We start from the raw sequence: 24357 nt of genomic DNA, 5'->3' as shown, positions 1-24357 counted from the left end.
AGTGGGCATCTCAGCCCTGGCACATTCAGATGCTCGGATGTGTACCAGGGACGGCCTTTGTAGCAGCATTTGCAAAATGTTACAGACGTTCGAACGCAAATAGACGCAGACACGGACAGACACAGCTTTGTCTACCTCAGATTCAGCCGCTTAGCATCCTGGGCCTGGTTCAGAGATGTACGCAGTGTCGCTGTCGGACACGAGATGGCGCATGCGTCCCAATGGTTACCGCTGGGATAGAGTATGATTTATTACTTCGGAATACAGACATTGGATGTTCCCATGAGGTAACATGGAGGTGGCGAGCCAGACACGCCATAGGGCTGGTGCAAGCTTCCATGTTGCAACCGATTGTGCGTCTAAATATGCAAAGCGACTGAATAGCGCTGCAGCGGCGTCTGCTTTTGAATCAGACCCCAGCGTGGTGATGACAATGGTATCCAGCACGTCTGCAATCGCTTAGATTGGTTGCCATGGGCAACATCACTTCTTATATAGAACTCCCATCTTAGTAAATGTACCCCTTATTGAGGCGTTTATACAAATGCACACAGATGCGTCTTTTTTTTTCTTTTTCCTCTACTGTATCAACTTTTTATTAGTATTATTATTATTGTTGCCTCATCACCATCGATGGCTGAGAAGACATCAAGGTCACCTAGCAACGGGCACGGCTTCTGGCTGCAGCGCATTCCCCGCCCTGCTCCCCCACCAACCAATTGGAAAGATTCTCTCTCTAATTCCAGGAACTGGTCGACGACGCCTCCGCATTCTGCTTTGTGATAGGAGGGCTGAGGGAGCGGAAGCACGTGCCTGAGCCGGGCGGAAGTGTAGCCGTGGAGCATGTGTGAGTATGGAAGAACTGGCAGCTCGACATAAGTGAATATATTGTTGGCAGGAGCAGGGGGGATCTTTTATAGGTTCATTCCAGGCACATCCCTGATAAGTAGTGTTCGGTGTACTGAGTAGTCCAAGCGCGATTTGTAAGCATGGGATAGCTGTACATGCTGGGACTTGTAGTTCTCTAATAGGAGAGCTATAGGTTGGCTGCCTCTGCTCTCTACATTTACCTTTGTGACTGGTAACATAATAAAATGTCCCTTATTTTCCATAGGCTAATTAGTAACCGCAGTTTTAGAGCTAAGTTTCCAGATATTTAGGGCAGCACAGTAGGTGTAATGGTTAGCATTACTGCCTTACAGCACTGAGGTCTTTGGTTCGATTGCTACCACAGCCCTGTTTGGAGTTTGTACCTTCTTCCTCTGCTTACGGACAAAAATAACCCTAGTGTGTATATGTGGTAGGGAATATAGATTGTAAGCTCCACTGGGGCAGTTACTGAGGTAAATGGCCAAATACTCCCTGTAAAGCTCTGTAGAATATGTGTGTGATCTGTATTAGTAACTGGTAATAACTAAATATGTAATGTTGCAGCATCTCTCAAATAAATGACAATGGGTTCGATTCAATTGTCTTCGTTGTAAATAGCGCCGGAGATAGCTCCCGGAGCTATTCTATTCTGCGCGATGTTTAGTCGGAGAATGCCCGTTCTCGCAACTAAACACCCTGTTCAAGGCGCGAGAACGGGCATTCCCCGACCTAACTTCCCGGCGCGATGCTGTTTTCCAGGCGCGAAGGGCAGAAAACAGCCTCGTGCCTGGACTTTTGTCGGATTTCTGCTCGCATACCCGGAGGGGTGCGAGAAGAAATCCTTAGTTGGGCTTAGCAGCGCGGTGTATTGAATAGCTCCAGGGAGCTGATTCCCAGCGCTATTCACCGCACAGAATAGAATCGAGCCCAATGTCACATGTTATATCATTAGGTTACCAGGAACAAGCTCTTTTCCTATTGTATCATCTCCTCCAGTAGAACAACCTCTCTATTGTTTTTAGGGTGATGGAGCTACACAGAGGAACGTGTGTATGAGGCTAAAATGGAGCCCTTGCTACTGGTGGCCCCGATTACCGCCTTAGAGTTCGTGGGCGACTTTCTTCTGGCGGGTAAGATTGGTTCGCTAAACGAGGCTCTTGCCATTAAATACAGTCTCAGCCAATAGAGAATACGAGGATTTAAAAAAAATCAATAAAGAATCTTTATTTTATTAAACAAATACATTTCTTTCCATTGTGTATAGCTTTACATTCTTTTACCATGAAGTTTTATATATTTATTTTCTTAGAATAATTTATTTGTGTAGCACCAACCTTTTACACAGAGTTGTACATTTAAAGTGCTTTACTCTGGCACATCTCCCCCTCCCTGTAGTTCTTACAACCTAAATTCCCTAACGCAGGGACGCCTGCTCACACCAGGTGCAACTTAGGCCCTCATTCAGAGCCGTACGCTCTGAGCAGAGCGCACGCTCTGAATGAGGGCCGCCCTCCATAATTATGGAGCGTCCTCCTGGACGCTCGTATAGCTGTGGGTCACCACCCACAGCCTATACGAGCGTGCAGTTTGATGGCCGCGATGGTCTTGACCATCGCGACCATCGCCACTGCGAGCCGGAGCCTGCGGTTGAGTTTTTCAACCGCAAGGCCCGGAGTGATTTTGGCTCTATCAGAGAAAAAATCACTCCCACTGACATCACTAGTGATGTCAGTGGGCCGGCTTCTGACGGTAGGCGTTCCCTTGGGAACGCCCCCGTCAGGGAGGCACTTCCCTGGCACGCCCACCAAAGGGGGCGTGCTGTCAATCAACATCGACAGCACGCCCCCTTTGATCAGACACAACGAGCGAAGGAAAGTCCTTCGCTCGTCGCGTCTGGCGCATGCGCACGACGGAGCTCCCGCCGTCGTGCGCATGCGCAGTGCACAACATCGACCCACTTGCGAGCGGACAGCCGCTTGCGAGTGGGTCTGAATCAGGCCCTTAGTTAGAAGCCAATAAAATGGAGGACACCGCAGTAACTGGAGGCAGCCCGTGCACACATGGGTAGAACATACAAACCTTATGTAGTTCTTGATTTTATGACAGGCTGACTGCATGTACTAACTGGGATAGTCTGACGGTGATTTATAATGTACAGTGCATCCGGAAAGTATTCACAACGCTTCACTTTTTCCACATTTTGTTATGTTACAGCCTTATTCCAAAATGGAATACATTTATTTTCGTCCTCAAAATCAGATTCTACTTATCATTTATCTAGCACCTTCTAGAAGATAATAGCTAGAAACTAGTTGCTATGGACAACAGCTCCACTTCTAAAAACCCGCACTTTAGTACATACGGTATACCCCTAATGCTTGGTATACACTGGAGCGATGTTGTTCCGTTTTGGCCAAATCGTAACAACATATCGTGCATTGCATGCGGTGTGTATGCACGATATGCGCGTTCCTGCGGTCGCGCGCGACTTTGTCAGGTTTGATGTCCTGCACATCAAACCTGACAATATCGCATGTGTGGCCATGCATGTTAATGATGGACGGAACGAGTGATCGCTGCAGTGTGTACCGGCAATCATGAAAATCACCCTGAACATCGTCACGATTGCCGGACGTCCCAGTGTGTTACCCGGCGTTAGTGCCTGTCGCAGTATTCTGGCCAACTGGACCCAAATCCTGATTTCCCTGCAGTTTTATTACGCAAGTCACAGATTTAAAATAAATATAACATTTTATCGTTTAGGCTACTCCTGATTTAACCGGATATGTAAAATTAGGTTCAGGTTCAACTAGAATTCATTACACTACTGAAGCACTGTTGCCTAATGATTTGATTGGCTTTGAAATTCTTGAGCATTTGCTTAATTCATAGAATTGCTGTCTCCACTATGTATGCTCATGGGGGGCACTTTGAATTGAAACCCCCCCCCCCCATCGCCACTCATTTTTCCTTATACTTATTTATTTTATTTTATCTGGGTTATATTTATTACAGTTGAGGTTTTGTGTGTTTTTCTTCTCTAGGCGAAGGCCCTAATCTTGCGGTTTATAGCTTAAAAAGCAAGTCCCATAACCCACAGAGGACTCCACATAACGTACTCCGGGGTTGTACTATACATGGGATAAAGCCCCGTGATGCGGCAGGCTTGGGAGTGGCAGAATCTCTGCTGTGTGTGTTTGGGAGTAAAGCGCTTATTGTCCTGAAAATTAGCATCACTGCGAATGACGTGAACTTGTCCAGAACTTGTGAGCGCAGAGAGCTGCACGATTGGATATGGGACGTACAGTGGCTCGGAGAAGGCGCCCAGGCTGCAGCTCATCTTGGTATTGCCTTGGGCCACAATTCAGTAGCACTTTATGACTATAGGTGCGAAAGGGTCCTGAAAGAAGTTCACTGTTCTGAGAAATGCATCCTGTATTCTGCCCACCTTGTGGGCGACAACTGGGACAGCCTTACGCTGATCTCGGGGACGGTTTTCAACCAGCTAGTCATCTGGAATGTGTCCGACGCATCGAATCCAGAAGGAAGGATAGAACCCCAAAGGAGAATAAGCGGCCATAAAGGTGTAATATTTAGCATATTCTATGAGAAGCAAAGAGGAATTCTGGCTTCCGCCTCTGATGATCGCAGCCTCAGGGTATGGAAGGTGGGTGATCTCGCGCACTCTGATGCGGAAGTTCAGTGTCTTCATGTGTTGTACGGGCATCAGTCACGGGTGTGGTCAGTCAGACTTCTCCAAGACAACATGGTCAGTATCGGGGAAGACTCAGCTTGCATTGTATGGAGTTACAGTGGCGACATCATCCATCGTTTCAAAGGCCACAAGGGTCGAGGCATCCGAGCCGTTGCTGTCCAAGATCAGCTTGGTTGGGTAGCGACTGGGGGTGCAGACTTTGGTATCAGACTTTGGCACATTAAAGGAAGATCTTCCCCATCTAATGGGCTTTTAAACCTAAATTTTAGCTCTGCTCATGGCATCGGGGCTCCAAAGGCAATAGCAATGGTGGATGTCCATTGTCTTGTTGTCATGACTGACATGGGTGGTATATACACTTATGATTTTATCAGCAAAGAGTGGAACTTTATATTAGAGGATGAGAACTACAGATCATACAGTCTCCTTGACGTGTTTAAATCCTCAAGCAGCACGCTATGTGCTATAGGCAATATCACAGGTGGCGTTAAGGTCTTCTCGCTTTCACCTGTTCAAACGTACATGGAACTCAAGCATCACGAAGGTAAAGTCCACAGTTTGACTTGGGTTCCACCATCAAGCCCATCTTCAGAGACATGTAATCTTTTCTCTTCTGGTCCCAATGGATTAGTAGTTTGGCTTCAAGTCAAGGATGTGTCTGGAAATGTCATCTTGGCCTCGGAGAATCGTCGGTTCATTTTACCGCCCTGCAAGCATAGGTGGCACACTAGCATAGTATTTCTGCCGAAGGAAGATCTGATTGTGTGCGGCGATCGCAGAGGGTCATTGATGCTGTTTCCTATGAAGGTTGCAGAAGCACACGTATCCTCGCAGAATGACCATGCACCCTATCTGAGTACCTCCAAAGGCTCTGTGTCTAAGGAGGAACATCTGAGTCCTGCAGAGTGCATTCCACAAGGGGAAGGCCCTCTTTTTGTTCTGTTTGGAATTCACGGCAAACTAGGAGTAACATCGGTCGCTTGCCAGGATGGGTTTGTGTACAGTAGTGGTCGTGATGGCTTTTACCGCCAGCTGAAGGTAGAAGGAGGGCAGCTAATCATGCTCCGCAAATTGAAGTCTTACAAGGGGATGGAATGGATTGAACGTCTGTCCTTCACACCAGATGGCGACTTAGAAATACTCGGCTTCCACTCCACAGACTTTGTGATTTGGAGTGCGAGAGCCAATGAGAAACTTCATTGCATTCCTTGCGGGGGAGGACACAGATCTTGGAGCTACAAGAAGGAAGGACCGACTGAAGTGTTTGCCTATATCAAATCTGGTGATATATTTGCCTATCAAAGTCAACCGGTTGAACGACTTCAGAATGTAATCAAGGAGTCCCTCCATGGCAGAGAGCTGACTTGTGTTAAGTACGCTGGAACTATCAAGAATTCCAGTAAGGAAAATCTAGATATTCTTATTACAGGCAGCGAAGACACCACCGTTAGTGTATTGTCCTTTAACGAGGTCTCTAGACAGATATGCTGTCTCTCTACCATCAGTGATCACCTCTCCAGTGTGAAAACCTTGGCGTTAGCTAGAACCAAACACGAAGAACGGGACAATGATGTCTTCTCCGCTGTGCTGTTCACTGCAGGCGGTCGGGCTGAGATTGAGGTCTATCGCGTAGTCATCCAAGAGTCTACTGGCCATGTTACATGTCAAGTCATCCACTTGGCTTCCCACAGACTGGACGAGCACTGGGACAGAGTGAAGAACAAGCACAAAATGGTCAAGATGGACCCTGAAACCAGGTAACTGATTCCACTAAGGTATGATCATTATTTAAGCAAACTTATCTGCCACTGACAGTGGAGGCCACTATTTTGTGGACTGTACCCATACTCCCTACAATGTAGTCTACCAAATTACTAAAGCACAGTGCTTATTGGGGGTGATGTTTTAAACCTTACAGAGAAAGTGGAGAGAGAGAGAGAAAGTACCAACCCATCAGCTTCAGTCGTTTTTCAAACACAGCCTGTACACTGACAGGTAGAAGCTGATGGTAGAAGATTGTACAATGACAGGTAGAAGCTGATGGTAGAAGACTGTACAATGACAGGTAGACGCTGATGGTAGAAGACTGTACAATGACAGGTAGATGCTGATGGTAGAAGACTGTATAATGACAGGTAGACGTTGATGGTAGAAGACAGTACAATGACAGGTAGAAGCTGATGGTAGAAGACTGTACAATGACAGGTAGATGCTGATGGTAGAAGACTGTACAATGACAGGTAGAGGCTGATGGTAAAAGACTGTACAATGACAGGTAGAAGCTGATGGTAGAAGGCTGTACAATGACAGGTAGACGCTGATGGTAGATGACTACAATGACAGGTGATGGTAGAAGATTGTACAATGACAGGTAGAAGCTGATGGTAGAAGATTGTACAATGACAGGTAGAAGCTGATGGTAGAAGACTGTACAATGACAGGTAGAAGCTGATGGTAGAAGACTGTACAATGACAGGTAGAAGCTGATGGTAGAAGCCTGTACAATGACAGGTAGACGCTGATGGTAGAAGCCTGTACAATGACAGGTAGAAGCTGATGGTAGAAGACTGTACAATGACAGGTAGAAGCTGATGGTAGAAGACTGTACAATGACAGGTAGAAGCTGATGGTAGAAGCCTGTACAATGACAGGTAGAAGCTGATGGTAGATGACTACAATGACAGGTGATGGTAGAAGACTACAATGACAGGTAGAAGCTGATGGTAGAAGACTGTACAATGACAGGTAGACGCTGATGGTAGAAGACTGCACAATGACAGGTAGAAGCTGATGGTAGAAGCCTGTACAATGACAGGTAGACGCTGATGGTAGATGACTACAATGACAGGTAGAAGCTGATGGTAGAAGACTGTACAATGACAGGTAGAAGCTGATGGTAGAAGACTGTACAATGACAGGTAGAAGCTGATGGTAGAAGCCTGTACAATGACAGGTAGACGCTGATGGTAGAAGACTGTACAATGACAGGTAGAAGCTGATGGTAGAAGACTGTACAATGACAGGTAGAAGCTGATGGTAGAAGACTGTACAATGACAGGTAGACGCTGATGGTAGAAGACTGTACAATGACAGGTAGAAGCTGATGGTAGAAGACTGTACAATGACAGGTAGAAGCTGATGGTAGAAGACTGTACAATGACAGGTAGAAGCTGATGGTAGAAGACTGTACAATGACAGGTAGAAGCTGATAGTAGAAGCCTGTACAATGGCAGGTAGACGCTGATGGTAGATGACTACAATGACAGGTGATGGTAGAAGACTGTACAATGACAGGTAGATGCTGATGGTAGAAGACTGTACAATGACAGGTAGACGCTGATGGTAGAAGACTGTACAATGACAGGTAGAAGCCTGTACAATGACAGGTAGACGCTGATGGTAGATGACTACAATGACAGGTGATGGTAGAAGACTGTACAATGACAGGTAGACGCTGATGGTAGAAGACTGTACAATGACAGGTAGATGCTGATGGTAGAAGCCTGTACAATGACAGGTAGAAGACTGTACAATGACAGGTAGACGCTGATGGTAGAAGCCTGTACAATGACAGGTAGAAGCTTTATCTGTCTTCACTTTATCTCTGTCCAAGGGTTGATGTTTCTCCTGCATTATACTTTATACCTCAGAGACGTGACATCATCAACATAGGGTACAACTTTGAAGCAAGCACATTATATTATATTACTTTTTTTCATTGTTGTTTTTAAGATAAGCTTATGCTTTAAAACATTTTGGTTCCTGGTTCTAGAGTAGTGTTTCTTAACCTGCTATGCATGTATACCCAGGGAGCAGTAAAGGCTGTTAAGTTAAAATAACCGTTTACTTCTTGCTGGCTGTGTAAACGCCTGGTGTCTCGTGTCACCCACCACTTATTAGGTACATGTCACTAAGAGCGCTGGATGAGATTTCGGACGGCAGAGCCCCAGCCTCCGCCTGTCTGTACCTGGCGGCTGCCTGCAGCGATGGATCTGTAAGGTGCGTGCACTTGGAGTGCAGTGAATTGTCAATGAGTCTCTGATCAATAATTGAGCACTCACTTTATCCTACACATAGACCTATAACCTCTGCTCTGCTGCACTCACTTTATCCTACACATTGACCTTTAACCTCTGTTCTGCTGCACTCACTTTATCCTACACATTGACCTATAACCTCTGTTCTGCTGCACTCACTTTATCCTACACATTGACCTATAACCTCTGTTCTGCTGCACTCACTTTATCCTACACATAGACCTATAACCTCTGTTCTGCTGCACTCACTTTATCCTACACATTGACCTATAACCTCTGCTCTGCTGCACTCACTTTATCCTACACATTGACCTTTAACCTCTGTTCTGCTGGATTGAACTGCAGTAAAAAAAAAAAAAAATTTAATATTTCCCATGATGCAATGTTATGTGCAACTTAAAATGACACAATCTACGGTGTATATTTTATATTTAAACATAAAAAATGCAGATCGTCATTGCTATTTTACATGGGTAACATTTTGCACATAAAGGGACAGATTCTGGACTGGGAGTAAAACAAAGAAGAGAAAGTAACTTTGCACCGTTATAAATTATGCTGCACTGCAAGGGGTGAAAATACGGGTTGAGTACGGGATGTCGGAGCTGAGGACCCCGGCGGGGTGAATCCCGACGCCGGCATCTCGACAGGGTTAGGATCCCTCTCCCCTCTCCCTCCAGCCTAAATCTACCCCCCCCTCCCCCGCAGCCTAACCTCAACTCTCCCCCTGTTGCCTAACCCTAATACCAACCCTCCCCCTAACCCTAGAACTCGCCGTCGGGATCCAGCACTGGCATCCCGACTGCCGGCAACTCAACTGCATCCCGCAAATACATTTATATATTTTGCATGTGGGGTAAATACTGGCTGCTTTTGCATGTAGCCCACAAATGTTGAACAGCTGTATTTTTACACTGCAATTTAGACTTAATTTTTAACACATCCCTCCCAAATCTAATTCTCTACACATGTTACATCTGCCCCACCTGGGGTGCAGCCTGGTTTTGCCCAGGCACAGTGTTACTTGCTTGTTTCTTGCAAATCAGAGACGAGCCCCAAGTCTTAACTTTTGCTGTTGGACCTGAATTCTGAGTGGTTCTCCCCTGCAGTCGGCCTTCATGAAGGAATGAAAGGGGAGATCATACTGTGAGGCCTAGCTGCAGCACAAGGTTATTCCAAGCCAATAAACCAGGCAAAGTCGCCAAACCTCCAGCACAAGGACGTGGCCATCTTTTCGCACAGTTTCTGTGTTTCCCCCCCCAGGTTCTTTGTGATGTGTGAGCGTTCCCGGCGGATGATCCTGGCGGCGGAGACTTGTTATCACCAGCGCTGTGTGCTGAAAGTGGAGACGTTTGTGCACCAATCTGCCAACTGTTCCAGGTAAAATTCCCAATAAACTTCTTCTTCATGTTCTCCTAAGCAATGTTTGACACAAAACCAACATGGCATCTGTCCTCGGTTGTTTAGGTCTATGCTATGCCACTACTCGTTAGGTAAGGGCAGCTTTCAATTAGACATTCTTACTATTTTTGCCTTCACACCGGAAAATCAGCTGGTTGTGGACTGAAACGCCCTTCATGGCAATGCAGTCTTTCAGTTCACTGAGATCCAATGACATTGCTGAATGCATGTGGAGGAACGTTCAGGAGGTGCTTCATGCCTCATGCCTCGCTGATGTCACTGGTTCTTGATAGGCTGCATTCTATGAATAATGGTGGGCTCGCACAATAGCTGCCTATATTATGTTTAGGCGATGAGTGCAATTTAATTGCTGGTACTATACGTCCTGCTTGTCTCATAAACTCAGCCAGCATTTCTATACTGCTTCTGATTCCCCTATATCGCTTGTCGGACGCATAGATGCTTAACGTCCAGGGGGTATATTTACTAAAGTGCGAGTTTTTTAGAAGTGGAGATTTTGCCCATAGCAACCATTCAGATTGTACTTAACATTTATCTAGCACCTTCTAGAAAATAATAACTAGAATCTGATTGTTGCTATGGGCAACATCTCCACTTCTAAAAACCCAGCACTTTAGTAATTATACCCCCTATGTGTTTAACACAGTCTGGTAACCGGTACTCGTTTCATCCTTATCGCAGAGTTATGCTGTGCAGCGCGGCTACGGATGGCCGCATTGCTTTCTGGGATATCACCAGCACCATTGGCAATGCTGGAAAAATGCTGGAGAAGGAGCATACGGACATCCAGCCTCAGGGTGAGTCTCTCTCTTTCATCTTCCTATATGTTATTGACCACAGCTGTTGTCTTGTATCTTCAGCCTTTAGGGGATATAGTAATGTAATATGGCACATTATGCGGAGTAAACATTGTATCTTTATATAATCTAGGTTCGCTGTCCGCAGTTTGTCACTTGCTGTGTTAGTGTTCTCTGATTTATTGTCATAATGTGACCACTAGGGGTGCTGTTTGGATTTTATAGTTAATGTTTTAGGTTACATTAGAAGTACTGATATAGAGGTTCCCATTGAATTGGTCTCACAGCTTATAGGCTGGTCTGTAGGATCTTGCTATATTAAACCTATTTTATAGTATCTACCTTACTCTTGTACCCTATGGATTTGCCTTAGCACCTTTCTCTTGTACCCTATGGATTTGCCTTAGCACCTTTCTCTTGTACCCTATGGATTTGCCTTAGCACCTTTCTCTTGTACCCTATGGATCTATCTGTAGCACCTTACTCTTGTACCTTATGGATTTGGCTTTTGCTTCTTACTCTTGTACGCGATGGATTAGCCTGTAGCACCTCACTCTTGTACCCTATGGATCTGCCTGTAGCACCTTACTCTTGTACCTTATGGATTTGGCTTTTGCTTCTTACTCTTGTACCCTATGGATTTGCCTGTAGCACCTTACTCTTGTACCCTATGGATCTATCTGTAGCACCTCACTCTTGTACCCTATGGATCTGCCTGTAGCACCTTACTCTTGTAGCCTATGGATTTTCCTGTAGCACCTCACTCTTGTACCCTATGGATTTGCCTGTAGCATGCGCAGTTCGGGCTACACACCCACTACCTCCTTGCCGCCAGTCCCAGGAATTTTGGGTCATATCAATCTGCAGTCAATAGAATGAACTGCGATTATAATTCTGTTCATCTGTGATCTAGCGTTTCTCCGTTCGTCTGTCCTCTCCTATCCCTGGCTACGCTCCCGGCTCTCTGACCTTCACTTTGGCTACAGACATCTCTAACCTTAAGTCTGGCTAGGACCGTGACCTCACTTTCTGACCACTAACCTGCTCCTTGCCATAGAACTTCTTGTTATAGTCCATCAGGCCCTAAGCTTCCCTCTTGTCCTGGCATTACCTGACAGATGTCATTAGGGCTTAGTGTATGAACAGGAAGTGTTCTCAGTGCTGCCATAACCACTGCCGTCCTGTGTCTTGTACCCCCGCAAGATCTGCAACACTTCTATAGCTTCCAAACCAATTCTGAATATTTGTCAAGGCTAGATTAAGGGCCACATGTGACCAGAGCTGTGTGGGTGTGGCCAGGGCGATTTGGGTGTGATCAGCACTGTGTGGGTGTGTCCAATACCATGTGGGCGTGTACACCCTTGACACTATCAACCTTATTTTCTCCCTATATTTGTAAAAGTTGTCATATTATATTGTGAGGAAAATAGAAATACAAGTTTAATGCCTAGAATTTATGGCCAACCTTGTGGCCATCTGATCGGCCGGTCATCTTACGCTGTCACGATGACGGGCCTATTATTATGTGGAGGCCTGGGGCTGTAGTCCCACCTTCCCTGCCCTTTGGTTGTAACATGTCATTACCATTTACCAGTGACTGCGGAAATGCATCTCCAATCCTCCTCCGTCAGCAGGTTCCGGTGGCACAGCTGGACCAATGGGAGCTGTAGTGAGATAAGGGAGTTATGCAATGTGTCAGTGGTTGTTATTGGCCGCTGAGGAGGGGGAGATTAGCAGAGCTCTGGTGGTTGTCTGGCGTAATACGAGCGCACATGTTCTGTAGGGTGACATTGTAGGAGCACTTCAGGTGCAGAGAGCACATTATCAGACTCATTACACATTCATTAAGCGCTGAGTGATTTCCCCTGGGTTACAACAAAGGAGAGAATCCGATACCGGCTCCATCGCTGACATATGGCTGTGATAAGTGGGGGTTACGCTGTCATTCTGTCTGACCTTCAGCACCCAGTATTGTAAATAACATAAAGTAACAACCATTTAGTCTCATGTAAATGCACCGGATTTTTTATATTTTGAGGTAGATTTACTAAAGCTTCTAAAACAAAGCAAAGTGGAGGTGTTGCTATAGCAACTAATCAGGTTCTAGCTATCATCATCTTCTAGAATGTACCGAATAAATAATACTTGCAATATGAGGGGAGGGTTTTACCCTTTAGAGCAGTAATTCCCAACCTCGGTCCTCAAGGCACACTAACAGTCCTGGTTTTAGTGATATCCATGCTTCAGCACAGGTGGTTAAATCAAAATAACTGAGGCACTAATTATGTCACCTGTGCTCAAGTATGGCTATCCTTAAAACCTGGACTGTTAGTGTGGGAACCCCTGTTTTAGAGCATATTGTTTAGGGAAGATGCTTAAAAAAAAATCTACTTTTAAATGAAACTACTCTCTCAGAATTAGGAAAATGCTAATTGTTATAAGGATAACAACAGAGCGCCATTTTGTTTTCCCCACAGACCTAGGAGCGCCCTGCTTCACCGTCTCCGCTCACCAGTGTGGTATCAACAGCCTCCATGTGCGGAAGAATACAGCTGGTCATTATATGGTGGCAAGTGGGGGAGACGACAATTCAGTCCACGTTTGCTGGCTAACATTGGACCACGTGTCTGAAGACTGCGAGACCCGCGACTCCCAGCTACTCAAATCGTTCTCAGCCGCCTCTGCTCACGCCGCTCATGTCACCGGCCTGCGCATCCTCAGGGAGGACCTCTTGGTGTCGGTGTCTGTTGACCAACGCCTGATCCTGTGGGGCCTTGGGGACAGCGGCCTTCGGCACATGGCCACCAGATTTTGTCACGTGGCGGACGTGTCTGAGTTAGACTGCTGGGAACGCTCTAATGACTGTCACTTGTGTGCGCTCTGCGGACAAGGGCTGGAGATTGTGAGGCTTAAACACTAGGTGCCTGGGAACATGCAGGAAGAACACGTGATCTTTCATGTATGTCAGTGTTTATAGAAGGTAACATACAAACCAAATAAAGTTAGCTTTTTATATATAATAAAAAAAATCTAATTTATATTATATTTCTTCTTCAGGGTCCATAGGCTCCACAGGGAGACCTTGGGCTATAGGTTGGGGAAAAAAAATCCGGGCACCACGCAGTTAAAGCTTTCAGCTCCCAGGATGCACTGGGTCCACTCTCCCTATAACCCCACCCCCCGAGCCAGAGGCACTTCAGTTTGAGTTGGTGCCCGGCCGGAGTCGAGTCACTGTTATCGCAGCTATTTAATTTAATTTTATTTTTATGATTTCTGATAAAACTATCTCCAGAGCGCACAGCAACAGACTGTCCATTGGACGTCTGTGCTGCCGCTCCGTGACACCGCGATGCCAGTGCTGATCAGGGGATATTTGCGGGACAACAGGGTCCATGCTAGCCGGGCCCCCTCGGACTACCCAGACTTCGGCCGGATGTACGGGGACAAGGTAAGGCAGGTCTCCGCTTGCGGTGACCCATGTATGAGCAGTCATTGCCTCTGGTCTCGGGACAGACCGGATGCACTGAGGTGGACGCAGGCCCCCCATACCCTGCGCTTCCACTAGACCACCAGGGACAATATCGGCATGGGAAGCCTGTGTTCCGGGGGTTAATAGTCAGCCAAGGGAGACAGCCTTCCCTGTTGTAGCAGCTCCTCCCCACAGCTCAGCGCGCCTTTCCAGTCTAAGGTCTGGCTTTGCTGAGCTGCTTCCTCAATGGGCCACGCTTCCTCTGAGGTCTCCGGTTGCCATTTTATCTCTATGGTGCATCGCAGATCTCCTAGGACGGCGTTTGGTACAGTCCCCCTGCGTACCTCTCCTTTGGGTCAGTGTACACAGCGCTATAGCCTTCCCAGGCACTGAATCTGGGCAGTTGATTGTAGTGCCATTTGCAGTATATTGTGTGTGTGTGTGTGTGTATATATATATATATATATATATATATATATATATATATATAATATATAAACAATTCACTCCAGCAGCACTCTTCTCCAATCCAATATTCTATCAAAGTGCAGATGCCTTCCTCACATAAGCCTCCAAATAAGGTGGGTTACGATATGCAGCATCAGAAGTTGGGCGGCACTCATTGCAGTAATATCACAGGACACCAGGTGTAACCAACGTTTAATTTATTTATGTAAACATTTTCCTCAGGGCATAAATACACAAACAAATCTACTCACCTATATACCCCCTCCGGACCGTCCGTGTCACCGCATGCACGCGGCATCCTGTGCGTAAGTGTGACCTCACAAAGAGCACCTGCATCAGTGTCACTGAGGGGTCGGACCACGTGATAACTACAACACCAATCAGTGAAAAGACAATAACAACAGTAAATAGGTCACCCAGCAACCGGACTCACAGTAATAACAATGCCAGCAATAATGAAATGTGTCACAATGCACATATAGTAGCATCCAAACGGACAAGGACAAAAAACAGAGCTTACGCATAAAAAGACATAATTCAATAGACCGACATATTAAGTTGAAACATACCTGAAAGGAAAAATATTTTCTTTAAAAATAATAAACATATGACATAAAAAATCAACATCACCAAAATAACCTCCTAAATGAAGAATCAATAAATAATAACAGTGTGCCAAACAATATATAGAGATTGTAGTCAATATAATATAATTCATATAATATAATAAGCCTTGATAAAGACCCAGGAGACGGTCGAAACGCGTTGGGTCAGTGACTGAGGATTGAAACCATCTGGTATAAGCTTTGGGGCCCATTACATCTTTCCCCTTGTCCAGCCCTCCGGAGTTCCTAGGTCCGGAAGGTCAAGGGGCCCCACTCTTTTCCTGATGGTATGAATCTAGTTGATTGATGTTTTATCTTATATGTACGGACACTTTACTTATAAAGTGGACCTACAGCAAATAATACTGAAAAGAAAAAGTATTTTTGATGGTGAGACATTCTTCTTTTTTATTCCAATTTGAAAGTTGTTTATTCCATATGCACGGACACTTTATTGCACATTGAACCTACAGCTAGCACTTTAAGAAATAGAAGCATCGCACTTGTAGAAATTCTGAACTGCAATTCTTACAAGATGGGCTTGATGTTTCTAGAATCGAATGGTTGTCTGCTCAGGAGGCTTGGTCTGCCCACTTAACAGATAGAACTAATCGTCAACTCCAATTTCGTGCTAATTCCCATTACATGTATGCTGATAAACCAGGTAGCTATCTAGCAAGATTGGTCCAGTCCACCAGACCTGTTAATACCATTTCAGAGATTGTGGGAGGGGATGGCGGTGTGGTCACGTCCATCTCTGTTATAGCTGATGTTTTCCTATCATTCTACAAGGACGTTTAGAAATCCCATTTGTCACTTTTATTTTGAAAGAGTTATGTGCATATATTACATCAATTGAGTTGCAAAGCCTTTCCTCAGAAGCTAGGGCCTTTCTTGATGCTCCACTAACTGCAGAGGAGGTAAGGAGGGCCATTGATTCCTTCCCTGGGGGTAAGGCGCTGGGTACGGATGGTATCCCATTAGAGGTCTACAAAAAACATGCTAAAGTATTTCTCCCTAAACTATTAGAGCTATATAATGACCTGTTTGAATTGAATTCTCTTCCACCATCCATGTCAGAGGCCCTAATTATTGTATTATTAAAACCAGACAAGGACCCCAGGTTCCCGGACTCGTACCGTCCTATTTCCCTGATACCAACGGACATAAAAATTCTTGCCAAAATTCTGTCTTTAAGACTAAATCAGGTCATCACCTCTTTGGTCCACTCGGATCAATCCGGCTTTATGCCGGGCAAATCCACTTCTATAAATGTGAGGCGCCTGTTTACTCATGTTCAGGCCTCTCATGGGGATGAGTCCTCCTCAGTCATTGTGTCTTTGGATGCAGCTAAGGCTTTTGATTCTGTGGAGTGGCCGTTCCTGTGGGAGGTCATGAAATGTATGGGTTTTGGACCAGTGTATTTGCGGTGGGTTCAGTTATTATACTATAGGCCAGTTGCTAGGATCTCTGTCAATGGATTTATCTCCTCTCCTTTCTTAATAGAAAGGGGCACGAGGCAGGGCTGCCCACAGTCCCCGGCCCTTTTTGCGTTGGCAATTGAGCCTCTTGCTTGTGTATTAAGGTCACACCCTAAGATTGTAGGTCTTAAGATAGGCACCAGAAACGATACTGTGGTTTTATACGCCGATGATCTGCTGTTATTTTTAACCAATTATATAGAGGCTATGCCTATAGTTTTACAGGTTATTAATATATTTGGTGTTTACTCTGGGTTAAAAATTAATTGGAATAAATTCTATATCCTTCCTCTTAGAGGACAACCACCTGTACTTCCTCCCATACCTCTTTCCCAATTTAAATATTTGGGCGTCTACATTACATTACTCCCCGCTTGACTTTATAAGGCTCAATCTGGATCCACTATTTGACTACCTAAAAGTCAACATTAAAATTTGGAGTAAGCTGCCCCTCACGGTTACAGGCAGGATAAACCTAATAAAGATGACAGTACAACCTAAGATAGTGTATATACCTCAACAGTCCCCAGTGTTTATTCCAGCCTCAGTATTCCGTAGACTGGACAACATGCTATCTTCCTTGATATGACGACCTCGAGTTACACTTAAAATACTGATGAGACCTAAGTCTGCCGGTGGGTTAGCGCTGCCTAATTTCCGACTATACTATTACGCGACACAACTAACGTATGTGAGAGAATGGCTTCAAGATAAACTCCCCTAATGCATTACACTCACTGTTGGTGTCTCAGGCCTCCCCTGGTCACACACCCTTACAGGCCTTGTTGAGTGACAGGGTTAATAAACCTCTTCCCCAGATACTAATACAGGCTGTCAAGGTCTGGCGGGCTACCATTAATATCACGCACTCTTCTGGACTGGATCCTGATGTACCCTTATGGAACTCCAGGGCATTATCTGAATTGAGTTCACTTGAGGTTAGACAAGTGTGGGGCACCAAAGGCATTAACTCACTGGGTCAGTTATATGACGGCTCTACACTTAAATCCTTTATTCAATTACAGGAGGAGTTTTCCTTACCGAAAACTAATTTTTACAGATATCTGCGGCATGCCCTCGGTGTTCAGTTTGGTGCTAGTCCGCCTGATATTCAGCCTTTTCCCATCAAGACAGTACTCACTTCATTGGGTCCCCTTAGGTCTTTGTCCTTTATTTATTTATACCTGTCGTCTTTTCAATATGAATCCAGGCTACTTGATCTTAAAGGAAAATGGGAGGCAGATGTGGGCTTAATAGATGACAAAGACTGGGATATGGCTTTGAGTATTCCCCGAATCTCCACTGCCTCTGTGAGATTCCAACAAATCCAGCTATATATCTTGCATAGAGTCTATCTAACTCCAACTAGGCTGGTGAAATTTGGGGGCCTTGCCTCTAATGTTTGTCCAAGATGCCGGATGGCTGTTGGAACATTCTGGCACTTACTCTGGGAGTGCCCCACAGTTCAGACATTTTGGCGCAGGGTTATACAGGTTCTTTCCAATATTGGGATTCAAGCTCCTCTCCTCACCGCTTTGGTATGCTGTTTGGGTGTTCTGGACGATACCACTCTTGATAAATATGAAAGGCAGTTGGTTATCAACTTGTGTACTTTAGCTAAAGTCAGTATAGCTTGCAATTGGTTGGCCTCTCAGGGTCCAGACTTCCGTGCTTGGCTGGCGCTGGTTCGCACCACTGCCAGACAAGAGAAATATCTGTATTTAACTCGAAAGGCTGAATTTAAATATGACCGTATTTGGGGTAGTTGGTACAGGTCCAGTTATGCTCTCCCTGAAGTGTAATGGCCAATTGTTGTTTAAATGATTGTATGATTTACTGTAGGTTTGGGAGAAGCTCCTCTTCTCTCTTTTATTTTATTGTTATTATTATTATTTTTTTTATATATACAATATATAAAATACCGTTTTTTCTATAATAAAAGTAGGTTTTGTTTACCGTAGGATATGGGTGTGTGTATTAAATAATATGGTGGAATAGATGTCCTAATTGTGATATTGTATAAGAATATTTTGTGTTTAGGACTGAGTGGTACCAATTGGATATGTTTGTAATATATGCAACATTTTTATAAAGTCGAGATGATGTTTAAAATTTGAAGACATGTTAGGGTTATTTAAAATACTGAATATTTCTGTACCATATTACGGTGTAAATATACCCTTATTTGATACGATGATGTATATGTTTTTTACTGAAATATGCAATTATTATTGTTACTGTTTGTATTGAGTGTTGGTTTTGTGAAAACTCCAATAACAAAAAAAACCTAAATTTAAAAAAAAAAAAAAAGAAATAGAAGCATCGTGTATTTAAGTAATATTTTTTTATGTTCAACATTTTATTTATGATTATATGTTATTTATGTTTTTATCTGGATTATTGATCCCAGAATTTTTGATTTTTAAGAGATTGTTTGCCCTATTAGAGGGCTGATGTGTTTATTAAAGTGGATTCAGTTCATCTTTGTCTTCAGTGCCACATTGTAATTTACAATAAGGGGAACGCGCCAGTGAACCATTCACCCAGTGTTGTTTGCATTACTAGATTTGTCCTCCAGGTGAAAGGAATTTGAGTGGCTCTAGGCTGCATAAGAGACTCTGGTTTCTCATCCCCAGGAGCGCCTTTCTCACTTTTCCCCATTATCTGTTTAAATTCACCTGCACAGGGTATCCGACTGCTACTGTATCTGGACGGCCGTCTGCTTTTAGCAGGATCCCCAGAGATGATTCAAAGCCATTTCCAGTTAACCATTGCTTTCCTTCATAAGCACAGATGGTTAATCAAATGGGATAAAGTCCTCCCTGATTCCCTCACAAAGAATGATTCATCTGGGAGTCCTGCGGGATTCTCAGGATCAGAGAATCTTTCTGACGTCAGACATGATCTCCACTCTTCAACTTCGAGCGCACAGATGTCTCCACAGTCGACGAGGATCCATACACTCAGTAATGCTGGTTCTGGAATCCATGGTGTCCACCTTCGACATTGTGGAATATGCTCAGTTCCATTCCAGGCCTTTACAAAAACTGATACTCTCCAGGTGGAACGGGTTTCTCCATCGGATCAATGTTCAGACGATAATGCTCTCTTCAGAGGTGCGTCTGTCTCTATTTGGGTGGCTATAGCCATCTCATCTAATCAAGGGTCGCCCCTTTTTGGATCCCGGACTGGGTAATCCTTACAACAGATGCCAGTCTCAGGGGCTAGGGCGCTGTGACCAGTCCGTATTCCTTTCAGGGCCATTGGACATCAGTCGATTCAACCCTGCCAATCAACATATTGGAACTTTGAGCCGTCTGAGGGCTCTCACACTGGCCCAACACATACTTCATGGTAACCTGTAAAGGTTCAGTCCGACAATGTCGCAACAGTGGCTTAGACTCGAGGAGACACTCGAAGTCGGGCAGCAATGACAGAAGTGTCACACATTCTGACATGGGCCAAGGGTCACCTCCTGGCCATCTCTGCAGTGTTCATTCTAGGAGTTCTCATTTGGAAAGCAGACTTCCTGTGCCAATACGAGTGCCGAGTTTGTATGATATTTTTTATGTAGATGGTGTGGTCACATACCATGGGCACCCCAGATGGCTGAGTGCCATGGATTAAGCCTGTAATTTATTTAAATGTTGTGGTCACACTTGCTTAGGGCACCTGCTTTTCAAATGTAATACAAACTTTTTTCAGTCTATCCCCAGGTGCTTATTAACTGATATTCCTGGGTGTGGTCCTGTTATATATATTCATCAGAGCCTGATTATTACTCTGTGGGCGCTAGGTAAGATACTGGTCTTGGCTCTCTCATTCCCAACCGTTTGAGAAAAACATAAATAATATTGGGTTAGACCACAGTCTCCCAAACTCTGCCGTGACAGTCCAGGTTTTAAGGATATATCCATGCTTGAGTTCAAATTGTTAAATCACATTGACAGGTACTAATTAAGCCACCTGTGCTCAAGCATGAATATCCTCAAAACCTGGACTGTAATGACGGAGTTTGGGAAATGCTGGGTAGTGTGTGTGTGTGTGTATATATATATATATATATATATATATATCCGTCAGTGTTATTTTTCACACAACTCAGGGCCCGATTCAGACCCGCTCGCAAGCAGGTCAATGGTGGCCCAGTGCGCACACGAGAGCCCCAGAGCGAGCGCAAAAAGCACTCGCTCCGTGGCTCACTCCAAAAGGTGCGGCTGTCGATGTTAATCTTCAGCTCGCCCCGTTTTGTAGGCGTGGCAGGGGTGTGGCTTCACAAACGGAGGCGTTCCCATGCGAACACCTGCCGTTTGTGGGCGGCCCCACTGGCATCACCAGTGATGTCAGTGGGAGATCTTCTGGCTCTATTAGAGCCAGAAGCTCTCTGGGGCTTGCGGCCACGAAACCCTACCACAAGGGTCTCGTCGCAAGCCCGATGGTCGCGATGGTCTTGACCATCGCGACCATCATCCTGGTCGCTCACAATAGCTGGGAGTGGTCACCCACAGCTATGCGAGCGGCCAGGAGGCCGAACAAAAAAAAATACCCCTGATTCAGAGCGAGCGATCTTTCAGAGCGTCCGGCTCTGAATCAGGGCCCCAGTTCTTGAACCTCACATTGACTGTCCTGGGCCAAAATGTATTTTCCAGAAGATAAGTTTTATATTAAAGACCCCTTTCAGTGACTTCTTTTCTAAACAGTAAATAAATATATATATATATAATTGTTTTTCTATATCTCCACGCACAGTTCCTGAACCTATTTCTACAGAAAATAGCCCTGTATATCGTAGGTATGGTAAAGTATGGTAAAATAAATAAATCCCAATAGTTTATTTTGAAACCGGTTAGCTAAGCGCAGTGAGACGTTGAGCGAGCGATTGATGTGTCCCGTACAGACGCTGACCTCACCAGCTTGAAGGTCCTGAGTTTCTGTCCCTTATTATATTGACTTGAACAAGATACCCCAGGTCACATTCACTGCCAGGTTTTATATTGAATACAAATGTGCATTGCCAGCACTTGTCTGAATTATTAAGCATTTGCCACCCATGAAAGGCTGCTATACTTCGAACCCAAGGGTCTTATTAATAATTTATACGCCCCCTCCCTTTCATCAGAGCCCTCAGTAAGAGGTTCTGTGCTGCACGACTGACACTTGGACATTGAACTTGGACTCGTATCGGTGCAGGGGCTTGGAGCAAGGATAAAGAGTAGGAAAATTATTGACGATGACCCCGAATTGTTAAAATGTTACTGTCGGGCAACTGAGGAACAGAGGCGACGTGGTCCAGCATGCAGCAGACAAGTGTCCCCAAAAAAGGGAGAGGAGAGCAGGAGGGGTGTAGGAAGGTGGCTGCCTTGTTACAGCCCTATGATGGTGCAGCTGATACCCAAGTGTCTATATCTCACCCAAAGTCTGAACTCTCAGCAACTTTAGCCCTGGGAGACTGGACTGATTGGAATGGTAACAGAAGAATTCATCAGGGCGGCTGTCTACATAAGGTATGCAAGTCCTGTGCTTTGTTACAACGTTGATGTATAAGGCGCCATAGCGCTCCGCAGCGCCGAACTATAAGTGAAACATGGCGAAAGGGTAGACAAAAGGTTGTGTATAGATCCCCTTCAGTATTTGTACCTGGAAGTGACGTAAGTGAGGGCGGAAAAGCAGGTCCATGCCCGTCAAGTCCACCAAAAGAAGAAACTTCTTCGCTCTCCACAGGTTTATATTCCCCCCACTATGTCCACATGGATAGTAAGAAATGACATTGGGCAGTAACTGATGATGTCGGTACATCTACGGAAAGGGACCTATCCACAACCGTAGAGAAAATGAAATGGTTGTGTATAGATCCCCTTCAGTATTTGTACCTGGAAGTGACGTAAGTGATGGCGGAAGTGTCCTCACGGGCTCGCTTCGCTCGCCACAAGTTTATATTCCCCCTCTATGTCCACGTGGATGCTAAGGAATGACGTTGGACAGTAACTGATGATGTCAAGCTACATCTACGGAAGGGGATCTATCCACTACCCAAAATAAATGCAGACGTGACAAGAAAAGGGAAGGAGGGCCCTGCTCATTAGAGCTGGCAATCTAATGAATTCCCATAATACAGCAAGGAATTCAGGTTAGAAACCCCAAGCACCGTGGGCGACTAGAAAAGGATATTCTAAAAAAAATAATAATAATTATTGGTACAATTATACATAAAATTGTATTCATAACTTGTGTTCTTTAAAAGAGATGTTATATTGTGATGTCAATTCAACCACACACTCAAAGGCACAAGAGGCAAAAGTGTGAGCTGAAATGGTGCGGATTCTCCCCCTTTATAAAATATGCCGCTTAATGATGTTTTTGACTTTTAAATCCGTGTCCCTCGAGCGATTTCCCAGCAGGCCCTGGCTGCTCATATTGGCACAAAAATTGTCTAATAAATAAATAAAAATCAACAACATTAATTTTGCCATAAATCTGAGGGTATTCACCTGTCTTTAGATGATTGAAGATTTGCTATGGGGAAACATAACTTCTACTACAGTCTATGGGTCAGGGGTCAGGCAGTTAGCACTAGTGCAAGAGGCAAAGCAAAGTTTTAACCTGGTGATAATGTAGTTAGTTATAAAGTAACCACTAAATGTAACGGTCTGTGCTGTTTTCTCATTGCAGACGCTGTCTGTAGCGAAAGAGCTTTACGCAAATGGTGAGATTGTTACACAACTGTATACCAAAATAATGCCAATCCCCATATACAGGACAGGGAGCTTCCCATGCCATATATAACTGAGGATCTTACACACCAAAACCCCAGATGTTGGCTCTAGCTGCCCCCTCAATACTATACAATCTCTAAGGAGGCGAGACCTCTCCAGCCCAGAGCAGCTCCAACATCCTCTACCCAACACCACATAGTGCAGGTCCCTCTCACTATATCCATTCATGTGAGAACTGGATTTGTTTTATGGTGTGTGAATTGTTCTGTTATTAAATGTGGTATTTATATAATACACAAGTCTTGGTTATATTATTCTGCCATACCAATACTAGCACAGCACCACACTGTTCTATAATACTAGCACCACACTGTTCTATAATACTAGCACCACACTGTTCTATAATACTAGCACCACACTGTTCTATAATACTAGCACCACACTGTTCTATAATACTAGCACCACACTGTTCTATAATACTAGCACCACACTGTTCTATAATACTAGCACCACACTGTTCTATAATACTAGCACCACACTGTTCTATAATACTAGCACCACACTGTTCTATAATACTAGCACCACACTGTTCTATAATACTAGCACCACACTGTTCTATAATACTAGCACCACACTGTTGTATAATACTAGTGCAGCACCACACTGTAGTATAATACTAGCGCCACACTGTTGTATAAGACTAGCGCAGCACCACACTGTAGTATAATACTAGCGCCACACTGTTGTATAATACTAGCACAGCACCACACTGTTGTATAA

At 44.7% G+C, this 24357-nt stretch overlaps 1 protein-coding gene and 1 pseudogene across 4 annotated transcripts in view; both read left to right on the top strand.

The window, feature by feature from the left end:
* The first annotated feature begins 781 nt into the window (after window positions 1-781).
* WDR6 (WD repeat domain 6) lies at window positions 782-13878 on the top strand. 3 transcript variants are annotated; one of them, XM_088454002.1, is made up of 7 exons: window positions 782-847; window positions 1893-2000; window positions 3915-6342; window positions 8486-8584; window positions 9886-10002; window positions 10726-10841; window positions 13319-13878. In XM_088454002.1, the coding sequence occupies exons 2-7, from the start codon at window positions 1934-1936 to the stop codon at window positions 13759-13761; spliced, it is 3270 nt and encodes a 1089-aa protein (XP_088310128.1). In that variant the 5' UTR covers window positions 782-847; window positions 1893-1933; the 3' UTR covers window positions 13762-13878. The 3 variants fall into 3 exon arrangements, with proteins under 3 accessions (XP_088310128.1, XP_088310129.1, XP_088310130.1); XM_088454003.1 differs by lacking the exon at window positions 782-847 and adding an exon at window positions 901-983; XM_088454004.1 differs by lacking the exon at window positions 782-847 and adding an exon at window positions 1326-1343.
* A 2578-nt stretch (window positions 13879-16456) lies between these two features.
* LOC148480687 (uncharacterized) overlaps window positions 16457-24357 on the top strand; it is a 45659-nt pseudogene continuing 37758 nt past the window's right edge. Inside the window, exons 1-3 of the transcript XR_015871949.1 lie at window positions 16457-16774; window positions 17890-18174; window positions 22055-22368. The product of XR_015871949.1 is annotated as an uncharacterized LOC148480687 (transcript). The remainder of the gene's footprint in view (window positions 16775-17889; window positions 18175-22054; window positions 22369-24357) is intronic.

This window comes from Taudactylus pleione, unplaced genomic scaffold (assembly GCF_031769625.1).
Source record: "Taudactylus pleione unplaced genomic scaffold, aTauple2 ptg000607l, whole genome shotgun sequence".
NCBI lineage: Eukaryota > Metazoa > Chordata > Amphibia > Anura > Myobatrachidae > Taudactylus > Taudactylus pleione.
Note: the sequence above shows the minus strand (reverse complement) of the source record. Positions and strands in the feature narration are given on the sequence as shown.